The 16,561-nt window shown below is 43.7% G+C and overlaps 1 protein-coding gene across 1 annotated transcript in view; it reads right to left on the minus strand.

Annotated features, from left to right (window-relative positions):
* HMMR (hyaluronan mediated motility receptor) overlaps nucleotides 1-16,561 on the minus strand; it is a gene marked incomplete in the record, with an annotated part of 1,493,987 nt that overhangs the window by 997,137 nt on the left and 480,289 nt on the right. The window contains 1 exon segment of the mRNA XM_044068985.1: nucleotides 15,844-15,909. Within this exon segment, the coding sequence (XP_043924920.1) occupies nucleotides 15,844-15,909 (66 nt within the window).

Below are 16,561 nucleotides of genomic sequence, written 5' to 3' on the forward strand. Positions count from 1 at the left end.
CTGCCCCAGGTGGGGGTGTGGATAAGTTGACCCAGGGCATTGGAATTTATGCATTCCAGAAAGCATTGAGGTGTTGGCACACAAGTAGTTTTCCCAGTTAATAGTGGGATAGTTGAAATCGCCCATTAGGGTGTTTGGTTGAACCCCAATATTTTCCAGTATATCAAGAAAAGAGGAGTGGGAATCCTGGGACATGGTGGGGGATCTGCAGCAAGCTACAATTTGGATTGCAGTTTTGCCCAGAGTTACTTGCACTTGGATAATCTCGGATGAATTATGCTGAGCAACTAGCCTGGAGGTGTGGATTATCCTTAATGAATATAGACACCTCCAACCTTTGGTGTTCTGATCCACGTTAGATGGCCGAAAAGTGTATGAGTTATAGCATGGTAATACAGGTGTGCACTCTGGAGCCTTGAACGAGGTCTCAGTCACTACACAGATATCGATGTTCTCCATTTTAAGGAGTAACTCGAGGGAGTGCATTTTGAAATTTAGACTTCTAGTATTGAGTAGCATTACCCTCAGTTTTTACTTGCCCGTTCCTGTTAGGGAGGCAAATTTGTCATTGTACCCAGCATCAAATGTTAGGGAATTCAAACAGTTTAAAAAAATCCCAAGAATCACGACATATCTGAGGAACATCTTTCAAATATTTCTCAGTTTTAACCATATAAAAACCAGTACAGTTCTGGCACTGGGCAAGATAAACAACCCCTGGACTTTCACAATTGAACCTGCCTCTTAAATAATAAATACAATTCACAATACAAAATCTCTGAAACTTCTATTAGATAAAATTTACATCTTCTATATTTAAACGTACCGGCCTTGCCAGCACTGAATTACACTTATTCTCCAATACATTTTTAATGTTACATCCACGCCTAAATACCATGCCGGGTTCAGTATTGATCCTTTGTCTAAGTAAAGGATCTTCCATAAGAACTACACAATTTTTGGATAAAATATTTCTTAGGGTTCCAGCATCTAATGAAAAAGGAGTACTAAACTTTAATGAATAACCCATAACACCATCAGGTAGCTTACCAAATACCCCAGTAGAAACATCCAACATATTTGGGTCAATGGATCCATATCCACCCCCAAGGATAGGTTTAAACCATCCTTCATCCCTTTTCATTACTACTTCATTAATAACCGATCAAAAATTCAATAGGGTAAGACCTGGCCAGGAACATGTTCTTCAAATGCTTACATTCATAAAGAAAATCATCATCAAGGGTGACCATCCTGGCCGCTCTCACTAGTTGGCCTTTAACCACCGCCTTCATCTGATGTAAGGGGTGGTTGCTTCCATAATGAAGGAAGCCATTAGAATATGTGGCCTTCCTAAAAATTCTGGCCACATATCTCATATTAGGTCTATTCTTCAAAAGGAACACATCAAGGTAAGAAATCTGCTCAGACCCAAATTCAAAGGTAAAAGCCAAGAAATGGGTTAAACCTGAAATCTGCTCGACAAATGTTAAAGCTTGTTGATAGCCTTTAAAACCAATAAAAATGTCATCCAAAAATCTGGTATACCAAACATGTTCCTTACAGATTTCACTCTAAGTACTCTTCCTCCCAAAAAGCCATCATGTAATTGGCAAAACTCCCCCCACAGGGGGAGCCCATAGCTACCCCTGATCTTTGAAGATAGTAGCTGCCATTAAACAAGACAAAATTGTTAGAAAGAATAATGTCCAGTAAATACTCTATAAGATCAATCTCATCTACAGGGGAACCCAAGCCTGGCTCTACAGTTAAGTCAGACATTTCCTAAAAGCCTCTCAAAGGATGACATGGACATATAAAAACAAAAAACACTACCGCCAACCAATACAACAGTCCAAACTTTAAAAACAAAGCGCTTTCACCCAATGTCATCCTGAGCTTCCTCAGAGTTAGAGGGGAAGGCTTTCAGATTTCTGATAAACTTTTGACTTTTTTCTATCAGCACAGTGCGAGTAAATCCTTGCTGCAACAAGATTAATGACTGCTATGAATGGAAGTATTAAAACATTAATGAATTTGAAGCCTGATGATGGAAAATATTAAAAATTTTGAGATCTTAACTTTACCATGTATCGTTTATTTTGTTGAAAGGCGTCAGAAGCAAGAGAAAACTGCTAAGCTATTGGAAAAAATATGGACAGGTTCATAGATAAGTAGTTGAGGTATTGGATCTAACAGATCAATAAAGAGCCTATTCCAATTTCCCAGGCCTCAGACTGTCCAAGTGACCCACATAGTACACACATGAAAAGCAGAGAAGAATCAAACCGCAGAGTATTTGGAGATGCTACTTAGCAGTTCAAGCCTTAATGCTCCACACTTAACTGACAAATTTCTGGCTAACCCTTTAAACCACCACCACAGGACTGAAACCCACAATCTTTGACACTCACTTTCTCTCTAGTCAGATGTCTCATTCTTTAGCCCACACGGCCAACACCCATGAAGGTAACTAAACACCATTTCTGAGTTTTACATTTACTAAAATATAAAACAGTTTTATTGCTTGTTTAACAAAACTTTTAAAAGAAAAAAGACAGGACCGCTACTAGTTCAGGCCAGCTAATCTTTAAAATGATGAATAGACCTTAAAGAACCACCTTGTCCTTTGAGAGACTTCTGTGAGATGGTAACATCTGGAGGACAGTGATGTAAATAAACAAATTCATCTTCACTACCACCCTCAGAATCAAAAGGCGGGGAGATGTGCATCTGTTGGGAACCACACTAGTTTCTAAGTATTTGCACAGCCTTAAAACAATATGCTGCTTTAATATCAAGTCAAAATACAAGGCAAGAAGTCTTCACTGTCCAAGAAAATTATGCCTGCAGTCATCAGGTGACCAGGTACTGGGCATCTACTCTCTTCTCCTTATAAAAAGTAGTTGGTAAAGGAATGGATATTTTCCTCCAATAGCATCTATCCCAATGATGTTCGATTCAACTGCTGTGAAGCTTCCAGAAAAAGGAATGGTAAAAGCCTGCATGGTCTCCAGACAGAAATCTGGACTGAACTATCCCTCCAGCTGCCCAGAAGGCCGATGCTTCCAGCTTTAAAAACCTTATCAGATTTAAACAGGAAATGAAAGAGTGCACCAGAAATACAGCTACTCCCATAAATTCGCATTTTAAAAATCACAAGATGACTAAAATCAGCAATGGTGAGACTCCCTTATAAATATAAGGAATAAGGAAAATGTGCCTGCAGCTCAGGAGGATCGAAAGGGTCTGCAAAGCTTAATTTTAAGAGGAAACTAATCTTTCCTACCTTTTATAACAAGGCAGATATTGATTTTTTTTTTGTTTTTCTATCACTTTCCTATATTCTTTAAGGGATTACAGGTAACCAGCCACAATGGTAAGTAGCAGAATAAATCAGAAGTTATTACTCTGCTCTTCCAATACTTGGGAGGAACGATGGCAACTGAGTTTCAGATCACAATCTGCAAAACCCAGAGAAAAATTTAAGAAACCTCAAAAATTGTACCAGTTTGGAAAGGAACAAGACCAGGGACTGACAAAGGAAGCAGTGAGAATTCATTTAAGGCTGAAACAGAACATGGAAAGTTGATGTGTGGTCTCTCACAGCCAAACGACCCACAGCAATAGTGGGAGACTGCAACACCACCTCTGTGAACCACTCAGAGCTGAAAAATCAATAAAACTGAAGTCCATCCTCAGCTAAATTTAAAACAGTATGCACAATTTCCTGGGGAAATTACCTTCCACATGTATGTGTACATAAAGACAAGCCCTGAACATAGAAACACATGACAATGTCAGCATTAACCAATCTACATAACAAAAATGGAAGATTTACCGTAGTACATATTCAAATCAAGATATTAAAGGGCAGCATCACACACCACATTCCTACATTCACCATTTTTTAGATGAAACTTGCCTCACTCACTGACTTGACAAAATAAAGTTCAATACCATTTCTTACCAAACTGGCATCTCACCAGAGGCTTTGGTCAAAGTTCTCCAATAGTAACATACATGTAAAAAAAGAAGTTATGTACCTCACCATAACGTTCCATGTTGGTAGTCCATCTCACCCTTCATTTTCACATATGGGTTCGGAGCCAATCCTCTGCTCAGACTCGGCCGATGATCAAGCTCGAAGACTTCTGGTTGGCTCTTGGATAAGCAGGTATCCCACGGTGTACCAGTGCAATCCCCAGATCTTGTTTGCTCCTCACTAGTGATAGAAAGAGATGGAAACCCTTAACCAACAAACCAATACTAAAGGGTCGCAGACCAAGAAATTTATATTACCTCCAGATCTTCCAGGATGGGGGCAGGAGGGAGGGTTGGTAAAAATGAAGTGGGAGATGGACTACCATCATGAAACATTATGGTGAGTACATAACTTCTTTGTTAGTCCAATCTCACCTTCATTTTTACATATGGGACAGCGTCCCTAGCACCTAATTATTGGGTGGCTTATTGGAAGATGCTCCTGAGCACCGTGGAACCAAAGGATGCTCTACCCCTAGAAAACAATTCCAACTTATAAGTAATAAAGGTGTGAGGGGTAGCCCACGTAGCTGCTGCACAGATATGATCAACTGGTACCCTGGCTTGGAAGGCTGCAGAGGTAGACAGAGACCTGGTAGAGCGAGCTTTGATCCTGTGGGGTAAGGGTCTGCCCTCAGAGCTGTAGATAAAAGCTATGCAACTCAAAATCCAGTTAAACAATGTCACCTTAAAAACTGGCAAACCCAATCTGGAATAAGAAAAGGAAACGAACAAATGGTCTGACTTCCAAAATTCTTTGGTCCATTGCAAATAGAAAAGCAGCTGCCTCTGAACATCCAGCCGGTGAAAACGGTATTCCGCTGCATTGCTATGACTGGGAAAGAAGACTGGGAGTTCAAAGAACTGGTTCAATGTGGCAGAACAAACTTTGGGGACAAATGAAGGATTGGTACGTAAAGAAACCCTGTCTTTATGAAAAACTAAATAAGGTGGTTTAATAGACAGGGCATGTAGCTCAGAAACAAGTCTGGCTGATGTAATAGCTACCAAAAGCACAGTCTTCCAAGACAAGTACTTTAAGGAAGCTGAATGAGACGGTTCAAAAGGAGGGGTGTTAGTTTGGACAACACAAAATTTAAGTCACAAGAAGCCACAGGTTCCTGTAAAGGTGGTCTTAGCAAGGTGGCTCCTCTCAAGAAGGTTTTACATAACTTATGCGACATAAGGTTAACATTTGGAGATCCCAAATAAAAATGTGAAATAGCTGCCAATTGTACTTTGATGGTGACTGTGGCAGATCCCTGCTGAAAAAGCTCCGAAAGGAATTCCAGAATTATGGGAACGGGAGAGGTGTAAGGATCCACATTCATTTTCTGTGCCGAAATAGGAAACCTTTTCCACTTACTGTCATACAGCCTTCTGGCTGATGGTTTGTGTAAGGATAAAAGAATATGGGACACTGACTATGAAACATCATGAAGCCTGACTAGAGATGGAACTGGATCAGCCAAGCTGTCAATTTGAGGGTGTGGAGAGAGAGGTATAGCAAACCCATGTGGGTTAGCAGATCTGGAACTGGGTCCAGGATTCAAGGATCGTCCAGAAGAGGCTCGAGGAAGGAAAACCAGACCTGATGAGGCAAGTAAGGCACAATGAGGATCAACTTGCTCTCCAGTCGGTTGGCTTTCTGTATTACTTTGGAGATTAGAGGAAAAGGAGGGAAGGCATAGAGAAGTCCCTTGGGCCAGTCGTGTACCAGAGCTTCTCTGGGTGCTTCCCCCGGAGGGGGAATTAGAGAAAAATAACTGCTGCACTTGGCATTGACTGGACTGGCAAAAAGGTTGCAGCAAGGTTGTCCCCATTTTAGGAAAATCTGTTCCACTATTTCCCATTTCAGAGATCACTCGTGGGGCATCAGGATTGCCCAACTCCGGTTGTCGGCTATCACGTTGGTTGTCCCCAGAATGTGTTGCCACCAGAAAGCGCTGGGAAGAAATCACCCATTCCCAAACTCGCATGGCCTCTCAACAGTGTGGGTAAGATCTGGTACCACCCTGTTTGTTGATAAACCACACAACAGACTTCCAATTGTATTGCAATCTTCCCTGGAGGAAGAAGGTCCTAAAGTGCTTACAACGCCAGAAGCACCACTCATCTCCAGAACGTTGATATGCAGATGAGACTCGTGTTCTTGCCATGTGCCGTGGACCGTACTGCCCAGATAATGCCCCCCCACCCGACCTGGGAGGCATCCATGGTCACAGTGGCAACGGGTTGGGCAGGCACAGAGGGAGCTCCCATGAACAAATCGTTGGGGCTATCCACAAACGAAGTTCCTTTTTGCATGATTCTGTCAGGAGAATAGAGTGATTCAGCAATAGGTATTGGAACGACTACTGGGAGAACAGGAGCCACTGAAGGATTCTCAAATGCAACCTGGCTAGAGGTATTAACAGAATGGTTGAGGCCATCGTTCCAAGAAGTTGAATAATCCACTTTGCTTTGACCTTCCGAAATGGGAGAAGTCGCTGAACTTGTGAGATGAGGTTTTGTGCTCTTTCGGCGGGAAGACTGTCATATCCACTGCGTTTACCTATGCGCCTATAAAAATCACAGATTGTGAAGGCAGTAATGCAGATTTTTTCCCAATTTATGGAGATCCCTAGTTGGAGCACAAAGCTGGATGGTGATGTCCCTGTTTTGGAGAAGTAGATGCCTGGTGGGAGCGGTCAGGAGCCAGTTGTCCAAACACGGAAACACCTGGAATCCCTGACGTCTCAGGTGAGCTGTCACTACTGCCATGCATTTGGTGAATACCCTGGGGGATGTGCTGAGAGTAAAGGGCACAGCACGAAACTGATAATGGCTGGCTCCCATGACGCCTTGTCCATTTTTATATAGTAGTACGTGTGTCGGAGATCTAGAGAGCACATCCAATACTCTTTCCCTAACAACGAGAGTATCGACTGCAGTGTTACCATCCGAAACTTGTCCTTTTTCATGGAATCGTTAAATTTGCTAAGGTCCAATATCAGCCTCCAGTCTCCGGTTCGTTTTGGGACTAATAAGAACCTGGAGTAAGTTCCAGATCCTATCTGGTCTTCTGGCACGGGCTGGAGGACTCTTTTTGAGAGCAACTTGTTGATCTCCACAGTTGCCTGATCCCTGTGATTGGGTGGAACATCTGGGATCTTCTTGGGAACAAACAGTGGAAGGGAAAAGGGTATGATATATCCTCTGGTAACAACTCTTTGTACCTACTTGTCTTGGGTTAAATTTAGCCAGGCTTCTGGATACAAAGATGCAAGGGGACTTAAACGGACTCCCACGGCAGAGAAAGTCTTTACTTCCTCTTCACACTGAGTGAGTGTATCTTTCACCTTGAAACCAAACAAGGAGGAACCATCAAATGGGGTGTTGGTGAAGGTGGACTTGAACGGCTCCGCAAAATTACACAAGCACATCCAGGAGTGGCGCACAAGGGCAATTCCTGAACCAGCTGCTCTGGTCGCTCCATCAGCCGCACGAGATATGAGCCGCATGGAGGAGTTAACTACGGAATTTAGGGTGGACAACTGAGCAGAGATCCTGTCCGGGACTCCCTCAGGACAAACACCCTGTATGGAATCTCCTAACTCCTTGAGGAGATCCCTCTACAACCTCATAAAATGGGTAAGATAGTTCAGGAATTTACGTGTAAAGGCCGCTGAACTAAAAACGCGCCTCCCAAATCTGTCCATCTGTCGAGACTCCTTGTTTGGCGGATATGCAGAGGAAGAAGTCTCTGCCAACTCCTTCATGGCTGCCACCACCACCATGGCATCTACGGGAACGCCCTTACACAAGAATTCTTTTCCAGGAGGGGCAAACAGGAACTTATTTGTTCTTCTACATACTGGCTCCACAGCATCAGGAGTATCCCAAACCTTCTGACTAACCAGATCCATTAGTTCGTCAAAAGGTGGAGACACCCAAGAGGCAGAGGGTTAAGACCCGAAAGCCTTCAGGTACACCAACTCATCAGAAGGGTTGACAGTGAGCCAGTCGCACCGCTGTTTAAGGATCTCTAGAATGTACACAAAGGAGACCTCAGAGGACAACTTAGGGGACCCCTCCAACTCATCGAGGTCAGTGTCCGATATCAGACATCCTGGGAGTCCATATGCTTCCTCTTGCATACTCTCTTCTGCAAGGGCTCCTCAAAAGGACCTTCTGGGGATGCCCCCAGAAGAGTAGGGGCCACCAGCCGGTGGCTCCTGAGGCTGTGGGTCTCGGCTATCTTTGGAGAGAGTAGAGACTGAGACTGCAGTGGGAAGCCCTGGGGGGGGGGTTGAGAGTGCTTGTACCACTGGCAGGGGCTGTAGATTGTGACAGCACACTCCTCATCACCTCAAAAGCAGATCTCTCTGGCTCCAAAGACCGTCCCCGCTCCAAAGAGACAAAGGATGGTGCCGGAGCCAGAGCCATCGGCTCAGAGATACATGCAGGGTCCAAGCTCACCCTGGCGAACGCACTGAGAGGAAGGCTCGGAACCGACAAAGATGAATTCAAAACCTCCACCTCTGCACCGACAGAAGAGCTTCGGTCCCTGGACATGACAGATGGAGCCGAACATGTCAGAGCTGAACTCAGCTCCAATGCAACAGTAAGGTGGACCGGAACAGAGGGTTCCTCCACTGCTAACAAGCACTCTGGTTCCGAAAAACCAACATGGCTCGGAAGAGGAATCACAGATGGAGAAAAGACTGGTTCGAGTGGCTCCGGGGCCCATTGGGTCGAAGTCAACAAAAATTTAGGCAGGGAAGACGACTTGAGGAGTCTCAGTACTATCCTCTCCACATCTTCTGAAAGTATCCTGGAAGACCTGGAAGATAAGTTTGGGGATCTCGACCTAGCAGGCACTGCAGATTTGACCAGAGAGACCGGTAGGGACTCTACAAACCAGCTCAGAGAAGCAAAGTCAACTATCTGCAAGGATTCAGCAGTCTGCGCTGAAAGATCTGTGATCAACTCCGAAACCATAGTGCTCTCCTTCGGCTCCGAAGACTGAGGAGTCGAGGAGGCAGGTTTTATTAATTTGGCAGGCAGCTCCGAAACACTAGCCAGTGCCGGAGAAGGCCTTTTTGAACCTTTAGATTCTGAATCAGATCTTGACTTAGAAGACAGACAAAGAAGCCGAAGAACCAGACAAAGCTTCCTCGAAGGTTGGCTTCAAAAGACCCCTAAGTGTCAGTTTGTTCTTTCTTTCCTGCAACATTCTAGGAGAGAAAGCATGACAGAACAAACATGATTCTTGGAAATGGATGGCTCCCAAACAGTAGACAAAACTACTGTGACCAATGGTCAAGGACATTTTCCTGGAGCACTTCATACATTTAAGACAGAGGGATTGTGCTCCTTGCTATCCTTAGACATTGCAACCCACATGCAATCAGAGGGAAAAAGAAAGAGAAAGAAAATGACTGAGGACTAGGTCCTCTAACTAAAACGGGCCTAGTCCTACAGACGAATTACACGAGGACCAAGTCCTCCAAGTTAAACTGGTCTAGCATGGTGTAACATAGAAACCTAGATTTTCCACTAAACACTAGACAGATTCAGTCACACTGGAGAATATTTTAAATAACAAGGACTAGTTCCTCTAAGTTAAACGGGTCTAGCCCTGTGAAGAACCGGGTCTTCTAATTCAAAGACCAAGAAGACACAACACACACACTCAAGGGTAGCAAATTAACAACTGTAAGAAATTAAGACTTTAGCAGGTCCCCGCTAAAGACCACCAATCAACAATAATCGTTCAACAGGAAATAATCAATAGGAGCCCCTATTGATTAAAAACGGCAAACTCGCCAAACTATTTCTCTAGACAAGAAAGGAAAAACAAGTGAATCTAACTACTGAATACAGTAGACTACTATACTACTCACGCAAAGCCACAAAGCAATTTAGATAAATCCTAACTGTAAACAAGAAAAAAGGAGAAACCGCCAAAAAGTACAGTTTTGTACCTACCATAAATGTAGATGTTCGAGGATCCACATTGCTGCAGTCCTAACTATTGGGTAGTCCGCTGTCCAGTCGGCCCGAATACCAAAGTATATGGCTGATGTCGGTCAGGGCGCATTAGACGGACGTCAGTACGTCAGGGTACTAATGCGCATGACCGACGTCATATCCTCAGTCTTTTCTTGCCCCAGATGTCAGAAGACCCTGAAAAGATAAGGCCCAAAACCCAAAAAAAACACCAAACATACCTGCACCAAAAATATGTACAATATATACAAATCCAGCTGAACATAATCTCACCTACACAACCACCCCTAACATAGAGGGGAAGGAGGGAGGGTAAATTGGACTGCAGCAATGTGGATCCTCGAACATCTACATTTATGGTAGGTACAAAACTGTACTATGTTCTTCATTCCACATTGCTGCAGTCCTAACTATTGGGTAGAATCCCAAAGCGGAGGTAAGGGAGGCTGGCAAATCACAAAGAAGCAGGAGCTGATAACATGCCTTGCAAAATGGCTGTTGCAAAACCAGCCCTAGACTTAGAGTAGAGAGGAAGGTGGTAATGCTTAGAGAAAGTGTGCACTGAACTCCAAGTTGCTGCCTCCAAAATGTCCTTAGTTGCCACCCCCCTTAGAAAAGCTGTTGAAGTGGCAGTAGCCCTAGTGGAATGAGGCCTAATCCCAGCTGGAATCTCCTTGCCATGATGGGAATAACAAAAGGCAATGCAAAACCCAATCCATCGAGAAATAGTTTGTTTTGACACAGGCTTGCCCTGAGAACTCAAAGCAAAAGAAACAAACAACTGCTGAGACTGTCTAAAATCCTTAGTCCTGCTCAAATAATAACGCAATTGCCTGTGTACATCTAAAGTGTGCAAAATCTTTTCCCCTTTATTTTGGGGATCTGCATAAAACGTAGGCAAATGAATAGTCTGGTTTAAAGCCACACTAGAAACCACTTTAGGCATAAAGGAAGGATTTGTACGTAATGATACCCTAACCTTATGAAAAATCAAAAAAGGCCCAACCGCCATAAGGGCCTGTAACTCAGAAACCCTTCTTGCAGAAGTAATGGCCAACAAAAAAGCAGTCTTCCAAGACAAGTATTTCAGTTCAGCAGTAGCTGCAGGCTCAAAAGGTTGTAGAGTAAGTTTCTCCAACACAAAATTGAGATCCCAAGCAGGAGTAGGAGCTCTACGTGGAGGTCTTATATTCTTTGCCCCTCTAAGAAATTGCTTGAACAAAGGATGTGAAAACAATGGTGGGTCACAATCATAGTGAGCTAAAATTGCTGCAGCATGAATCTTAATGGAAGAGAAAGACAAACCTTTGTCCAATAACTCAGTAAGATATTGAAGAGCCACACTCAAATTAGGCTCAGAAATCTCCAAATTCTTTGCTGCACTCCAAAATAAAAATCTCTTCCATTTTTCTGAATACACTTTCCTTGTACTGGGTCTCCTGGCTTCCATAATCACATTTAAAACTTGTTGAGGAAGTTGAGACCTACTGTCTTTCAAAACAGAATATGCCAGGCTGTTAGATGAAGAGAGTGAAGCTTGACATTGAGCAGGTGACCTTCTCTCTGAGACAACAGGTGTGGAATCAAGGGTAAAGGCCACGGAGGCTTCTTTACCAGACTCCTCAGTAATGGGTACCAGTGCTGCCGAGGCCAATCTGGAGCTATTAAAATCATCCTTGGCTTGTCTTGTCTGACCTTTAGAAGCACCTTTGGAAGAAGAGGCAGAGGTGGAAACGCATACACATGAAGATTTTTCCAACTGAAAGAAAGAGCATCCACTTTCCAAGCTGTGTGATGAAACCTCTTTGTGCAAAACTTTGGCAGCTGGTGGTTTAGTGGAGAAGCGAACAGATCTATGTCTGGAGTTCCCAGGACACTGTCAACTTTTGAAATACATGAAGATCCAGTTTCCACTCGTGGGGATCCATGATTTGTCTGCTTAACACATCTGCTAAGGAGTTCTGTGCTCCGGCAGAAACCTTGCCTGAAGAGTTAGTTGCAAGCTGAGCGCAGTCTCCCATAAAATCATTGCTTGCCTGCACAATGGGTAAGAATGTGTTCCCCCTTGTTTGTTGATGTACCACATGACAGTTGTGTTGTCTGTTAGAATCAACACCTGTCCTGGAAGAAGTAACTCCTTGAAAGCCATTAATGCAAACTGGACTGCTAACATCTCCTTCATGTTGATATGTAGATGCTGTAGTCTGGCAGGCCACTTGTCTTGTATCCACTTTCCATTTAGATGAGCTCCCCAAGCAATGTCTGAGGCATCTGTCGTTAGAATCTGACTCGCCTCTGGCCGGGTCACAGAGTCCCTTGTTTAGGTGACATTCCTGAGCCCACCACAGAAATTCCTTTTGAATGCAAGGTATTATTTGAATGACAGTGTCCAAATCCTGGCAGTGCTGTGTCCATACATTTTTGAGATACCATTGTAGCTTCCTCATACGCAGTTTGGCATTGGGAAGCACCAGAATACAAGATGCCATGAACCCTAAGGCTTGAAGGACTGTCCTTGCAGTCAGCCCGGACTGAAGAGATAGCTGATGGAAGTAACTTGAAAGATTCTTTTGTTTGTCCGGGGTTAAAAATGCCATCTGGGCTGCTGTATTCAGTCTTACACCCAGAAAGCACATGTCTTGAGAGGGTACTAGACTGGACTTTATTTCGTTCACAGAATACCCTAGGCATCTTAGCACTGCTATGACATATTCCAAATGCTGTAGAAGATCTTCCTTTTCCTGAGCCAGAATCAGGCAATCGTCCAAGTAAGGATAGATTTGAATTCCTTTTAGCCTGAAGTAAGCTATCACTGGAGCCAGAACCTTTGTGAATACTCTGGGCGCAGTAGATAAGCCAAAGGGCAATGCAGAGAACTGATAATGAGAATTTCCAGCTCGAAAACGTAGATACTTCCTGCAACGTAGTCTTATAGGCACATGAAGGTAAGCTTCTTTGAGATCTAAAGTTACCATCCAGTGATCTTTGCCCAGCAGAGGTAAAAGCTGTTGTAACGTCAACATCTTGAACTTGGGAATGTCCAGATAAGTGTTGAGGATAGATAAATCCAAAATTGGTCTCCACGTGTTCCCCTTCTTTGGTACTAGGAACAGGCGAGAATAAAATCCTAGGCCCCTTTCTGATACAGGAACTGGCTGAATGGCCCCTATTTGGAGTAACAGAGAAATTTGCTTGTGAGCCTCTTTCCTTTGTGGAGGAGGAACGTCTGGCATGCCTTTGAAAGGGGCAATGTATGGAAATAAAACCTGTAACCATGGTGAATGATATCCAACACCCATCTGTCTTGAGTAATTAAATCCCAATTTTCTTTGAAAAGAGACAGTCTTCCTCCCAAAGGAGCTGCCAGGCGAGAATCTACTGGCAGCTGAAAAGGCAAGTCATTGGGTCTGTTTACGAAAGGACTGACCCTGCCCACACCAGAATTCTGTGCAGGAGAACTCCCTTTCCTAGGCCTATAAGAACCATGAGCTCTGCCCCTACCACGTCTAGACCTACCCTAGACTGAGAATCATAAGCAGGATATGTCCATCCCTTAGTAGGCCAATTTCTACTAAACTTCGTGGCTGTACCTGCAAACAATCTTTAACAGTTTGCATAGACTTAGCTTTGTCCTCCATTTTCTTTAAAACTGCTTCCACAGGTGAACCAAACAACACATCAGACTGTAAAGGAGCATCCAAAATCCTTGTCTTAACATGCTCAGCCAAATTCTGATCCCTCAACCAGGCATGCCTGCGAAGAACAGAACTAGTGGCAGCCACCCTCGAGGAGGCCTGTACAGCATCAAAACCACATTGCAAAGAATGCTTACCCACTTGTTCAGACACATGAACTAAATCTAGCAACTCTTTACACTCAATACCTTCCGCCAAAGCATCCACCTTAGATTTCAATTGTGAAAGGAGATAATTTTGATATTTTAGCATGTGGAACTGACAATTCAACGCCTCATGGCTAAAGTGGAAGAAGTATACACTTTCTTTCCCCATCTATCCAAAGCCCTTGCCTCTTTATCAGATGGAACAGGATTTTTAACAACAGAGGCCTTAACACCTTTAGGTCCCTGAGAAACAGTTTCCGGATCTGCCCTAGGGCTCTTAAAAGATACTTATGAGCTTCAGGCACCCTATAATACCTATCAGGTTTAACAGGGCAGGAGGCAAAGAATCAGGGTTCAGGAAGCCTCTGCAAAACATCTTCCACCACATTCAACACAGGAGGAATAGCTAAAGGCCTATGCTGGGGTAAAACAAGAATTCCCTAAGCCTTTTCCTGAATCAGAGTAATCTTGGCCTTCCCATTTAAAGTGCTCCCTCATGGAATGCAGAGTTTCTGAAAAGAGAAATCCTCAGGAGGAGAAGCTGTAGGAGTGGAATCATCCACATCAGAATCAGAATAAGGGGATATTCCTGCAAGTCTTCCGCCGAAGACTCAGAAGCCTCTGAACACTGTTCAAAACTCTCAAACTCAGGTTCCACCCTAGGCCTCTTATCAGGAGGGGGCATAGAACCTCTAATCATAGTAATCAAATCTTCTGCCATTTTAAGCATATGTCTCTTAGGCACAGAACCTGAAGAACTAGGAGAAGCCCCCACTGAAGCTAAACCTGGCCTACCTCTCAAAGAAGTTTTGGAAACAGAAGGAGAGGCCCTAACTACCTTGGGAAGAGAGGGAAGAACAGTTACCTGAGAAGCCCCCTCAGCCTGGCCTACCTCCTGAGAGGGTACATCCTGTAACAGTAAAGTCTCTGCCTGAGACTCCAAAGAAACTCCTGGCAAAACCTCTGGCTCCACTGAGCCTTCCAAAGGACCGGCGTCCGGGACTGCGGTTCATCAACCTTAGGCTTTGCGGTTTTGTCCTTGCGCTTTTTGAAGCGGCGTCGGAGCATCCGACGGCATTTTATAATTACAACGCTTCCCAAACACTAACCTGGCACAGTCTAACCTTCTCTTAATAGTGCGTTTGTTAAATCTAGCACAAGAGCGGCAACCAACAACGTCGTGCTCAGGCCCTAAACAAGGTATACACAAAGTATGGTAATCCCTATGAGGTATCTGTTTCCCACAAGAAATACAGTTATTCACTTTTTCTGACATCCGGTTAAATACTGAGGCAAGAAAAAACGAAAATAATCCCCAACGGGGTACTTAGCCAACTTTGATTCGGTCTGAAACTCTGACTTCAGAAACTTTCAGAACGCCAACCTGCACTCGCAAAATTGCTTCTGCATCGGACCATGCGGCAAAAAAGACTGAGGATATGACGTCGGTCATGCGCATTAGTACCCTGACGTACTGACGTCAGTCTAATGCGCCCTGACCGACGTCAGCCATATACTTTGGTATTCGGGCCGACTGGACAGCGGACTACCCAATAGTTAGGACTGCAGCAATGTGGAATGAAGAACATCTAACGGTTAGGTAAAGCGCAATTGCGCCTTACTATTGGTACACAGGATACCACTATTAAGGTCACACAACAACAAAACAATAAAGATAAAGTCCTATAACGTATAAATTCAATAATTATGCAAAAGATGCTAAAATAATGAAAATTTGCAAAAGCTTAGCCAGAGCTAAGAGAAGCACATCCAAACTCGTCAATGCGGCAAACGAGATCTGGGGATTGCACTGGTGCACCATGGGATACCTGCTTAGCCACGAGCCAACCAGCAGTCTTCAAGCTTGAAAACGGCCCATATGTAAAAATGAAGGTGAGATTGGACTACCTCACATCATGCAATAAACAAATCAGGAAAACTATAAACACTTTAGAATAGTTTACCATGCAGTTTATCCATTTCCTTTTCCAAGTCCTCGTTGTGGGATTTTGCTTCCTGATGAATTTCTTCTGCAAGGAGAAAACAAAGCCAACTTTTTATCATTACCTTCATAAAACAATTTACAAAACTTCTCCCTTTAAATTCTTTCTCAAAATGGATTAGCTTACAAAATTTGTTAACTTAAAAAACATAGCAGAGGTAGGTTACAACTGCAATATTTACTCACTGTAATAGTAAATGCCTCTCTGACATTAAGCGGTGACCCATACGAGTGCAGTTACTGCCTTCCATTCTTGGATCTTCAGATCACTTTTCCATTCTGATTTCTTGGAACATTCTACAGTACCCTGAGCCAGAATTCACTTTTTTTTTTTTGGGGGGGGGTTCCGTCTTTTGGCACATACTGAACATCTCATTCTTGGTTTTGAGATAACTGTGGTTTCCATCCCCTGAAAATTATAATTTAAGGCACACTGATCCCACATTATTCTGTGTCAATGCTGGGAGCAGAAAACCAAACAAGGGAGTGTTGGGTAAGGTAAGGGACACAGTGAAGGAAATGCTATAATCATAGCTGCTCTGCTTAAGGGCCACAAAAGCCGTATTGCCTCCTCGCTACATTCAAATGCTGCGATCTCTCCAGCTTTACACTGCTCTGCCTTCAGGGTGAAAGCACCTTGCATAGAGAGAAATTTCTGTTATATTTGGAAGGGGTGACAT

Source organism: Protopterus annectens, chromosome 4.part0, assembly GCF_019279795.1.
Source record: "Protopterus annectens isolate FY-2018-M chromosome 4.part0, PAN1.0, whole genome shotgun sequence".
Taxonomy (NCBI): domain Eukaryota; kingdom Metazoa; phylum Chordata; order Ceratodontiformes; family Protopteridae; genus Protopterus; species Protopterus annectens.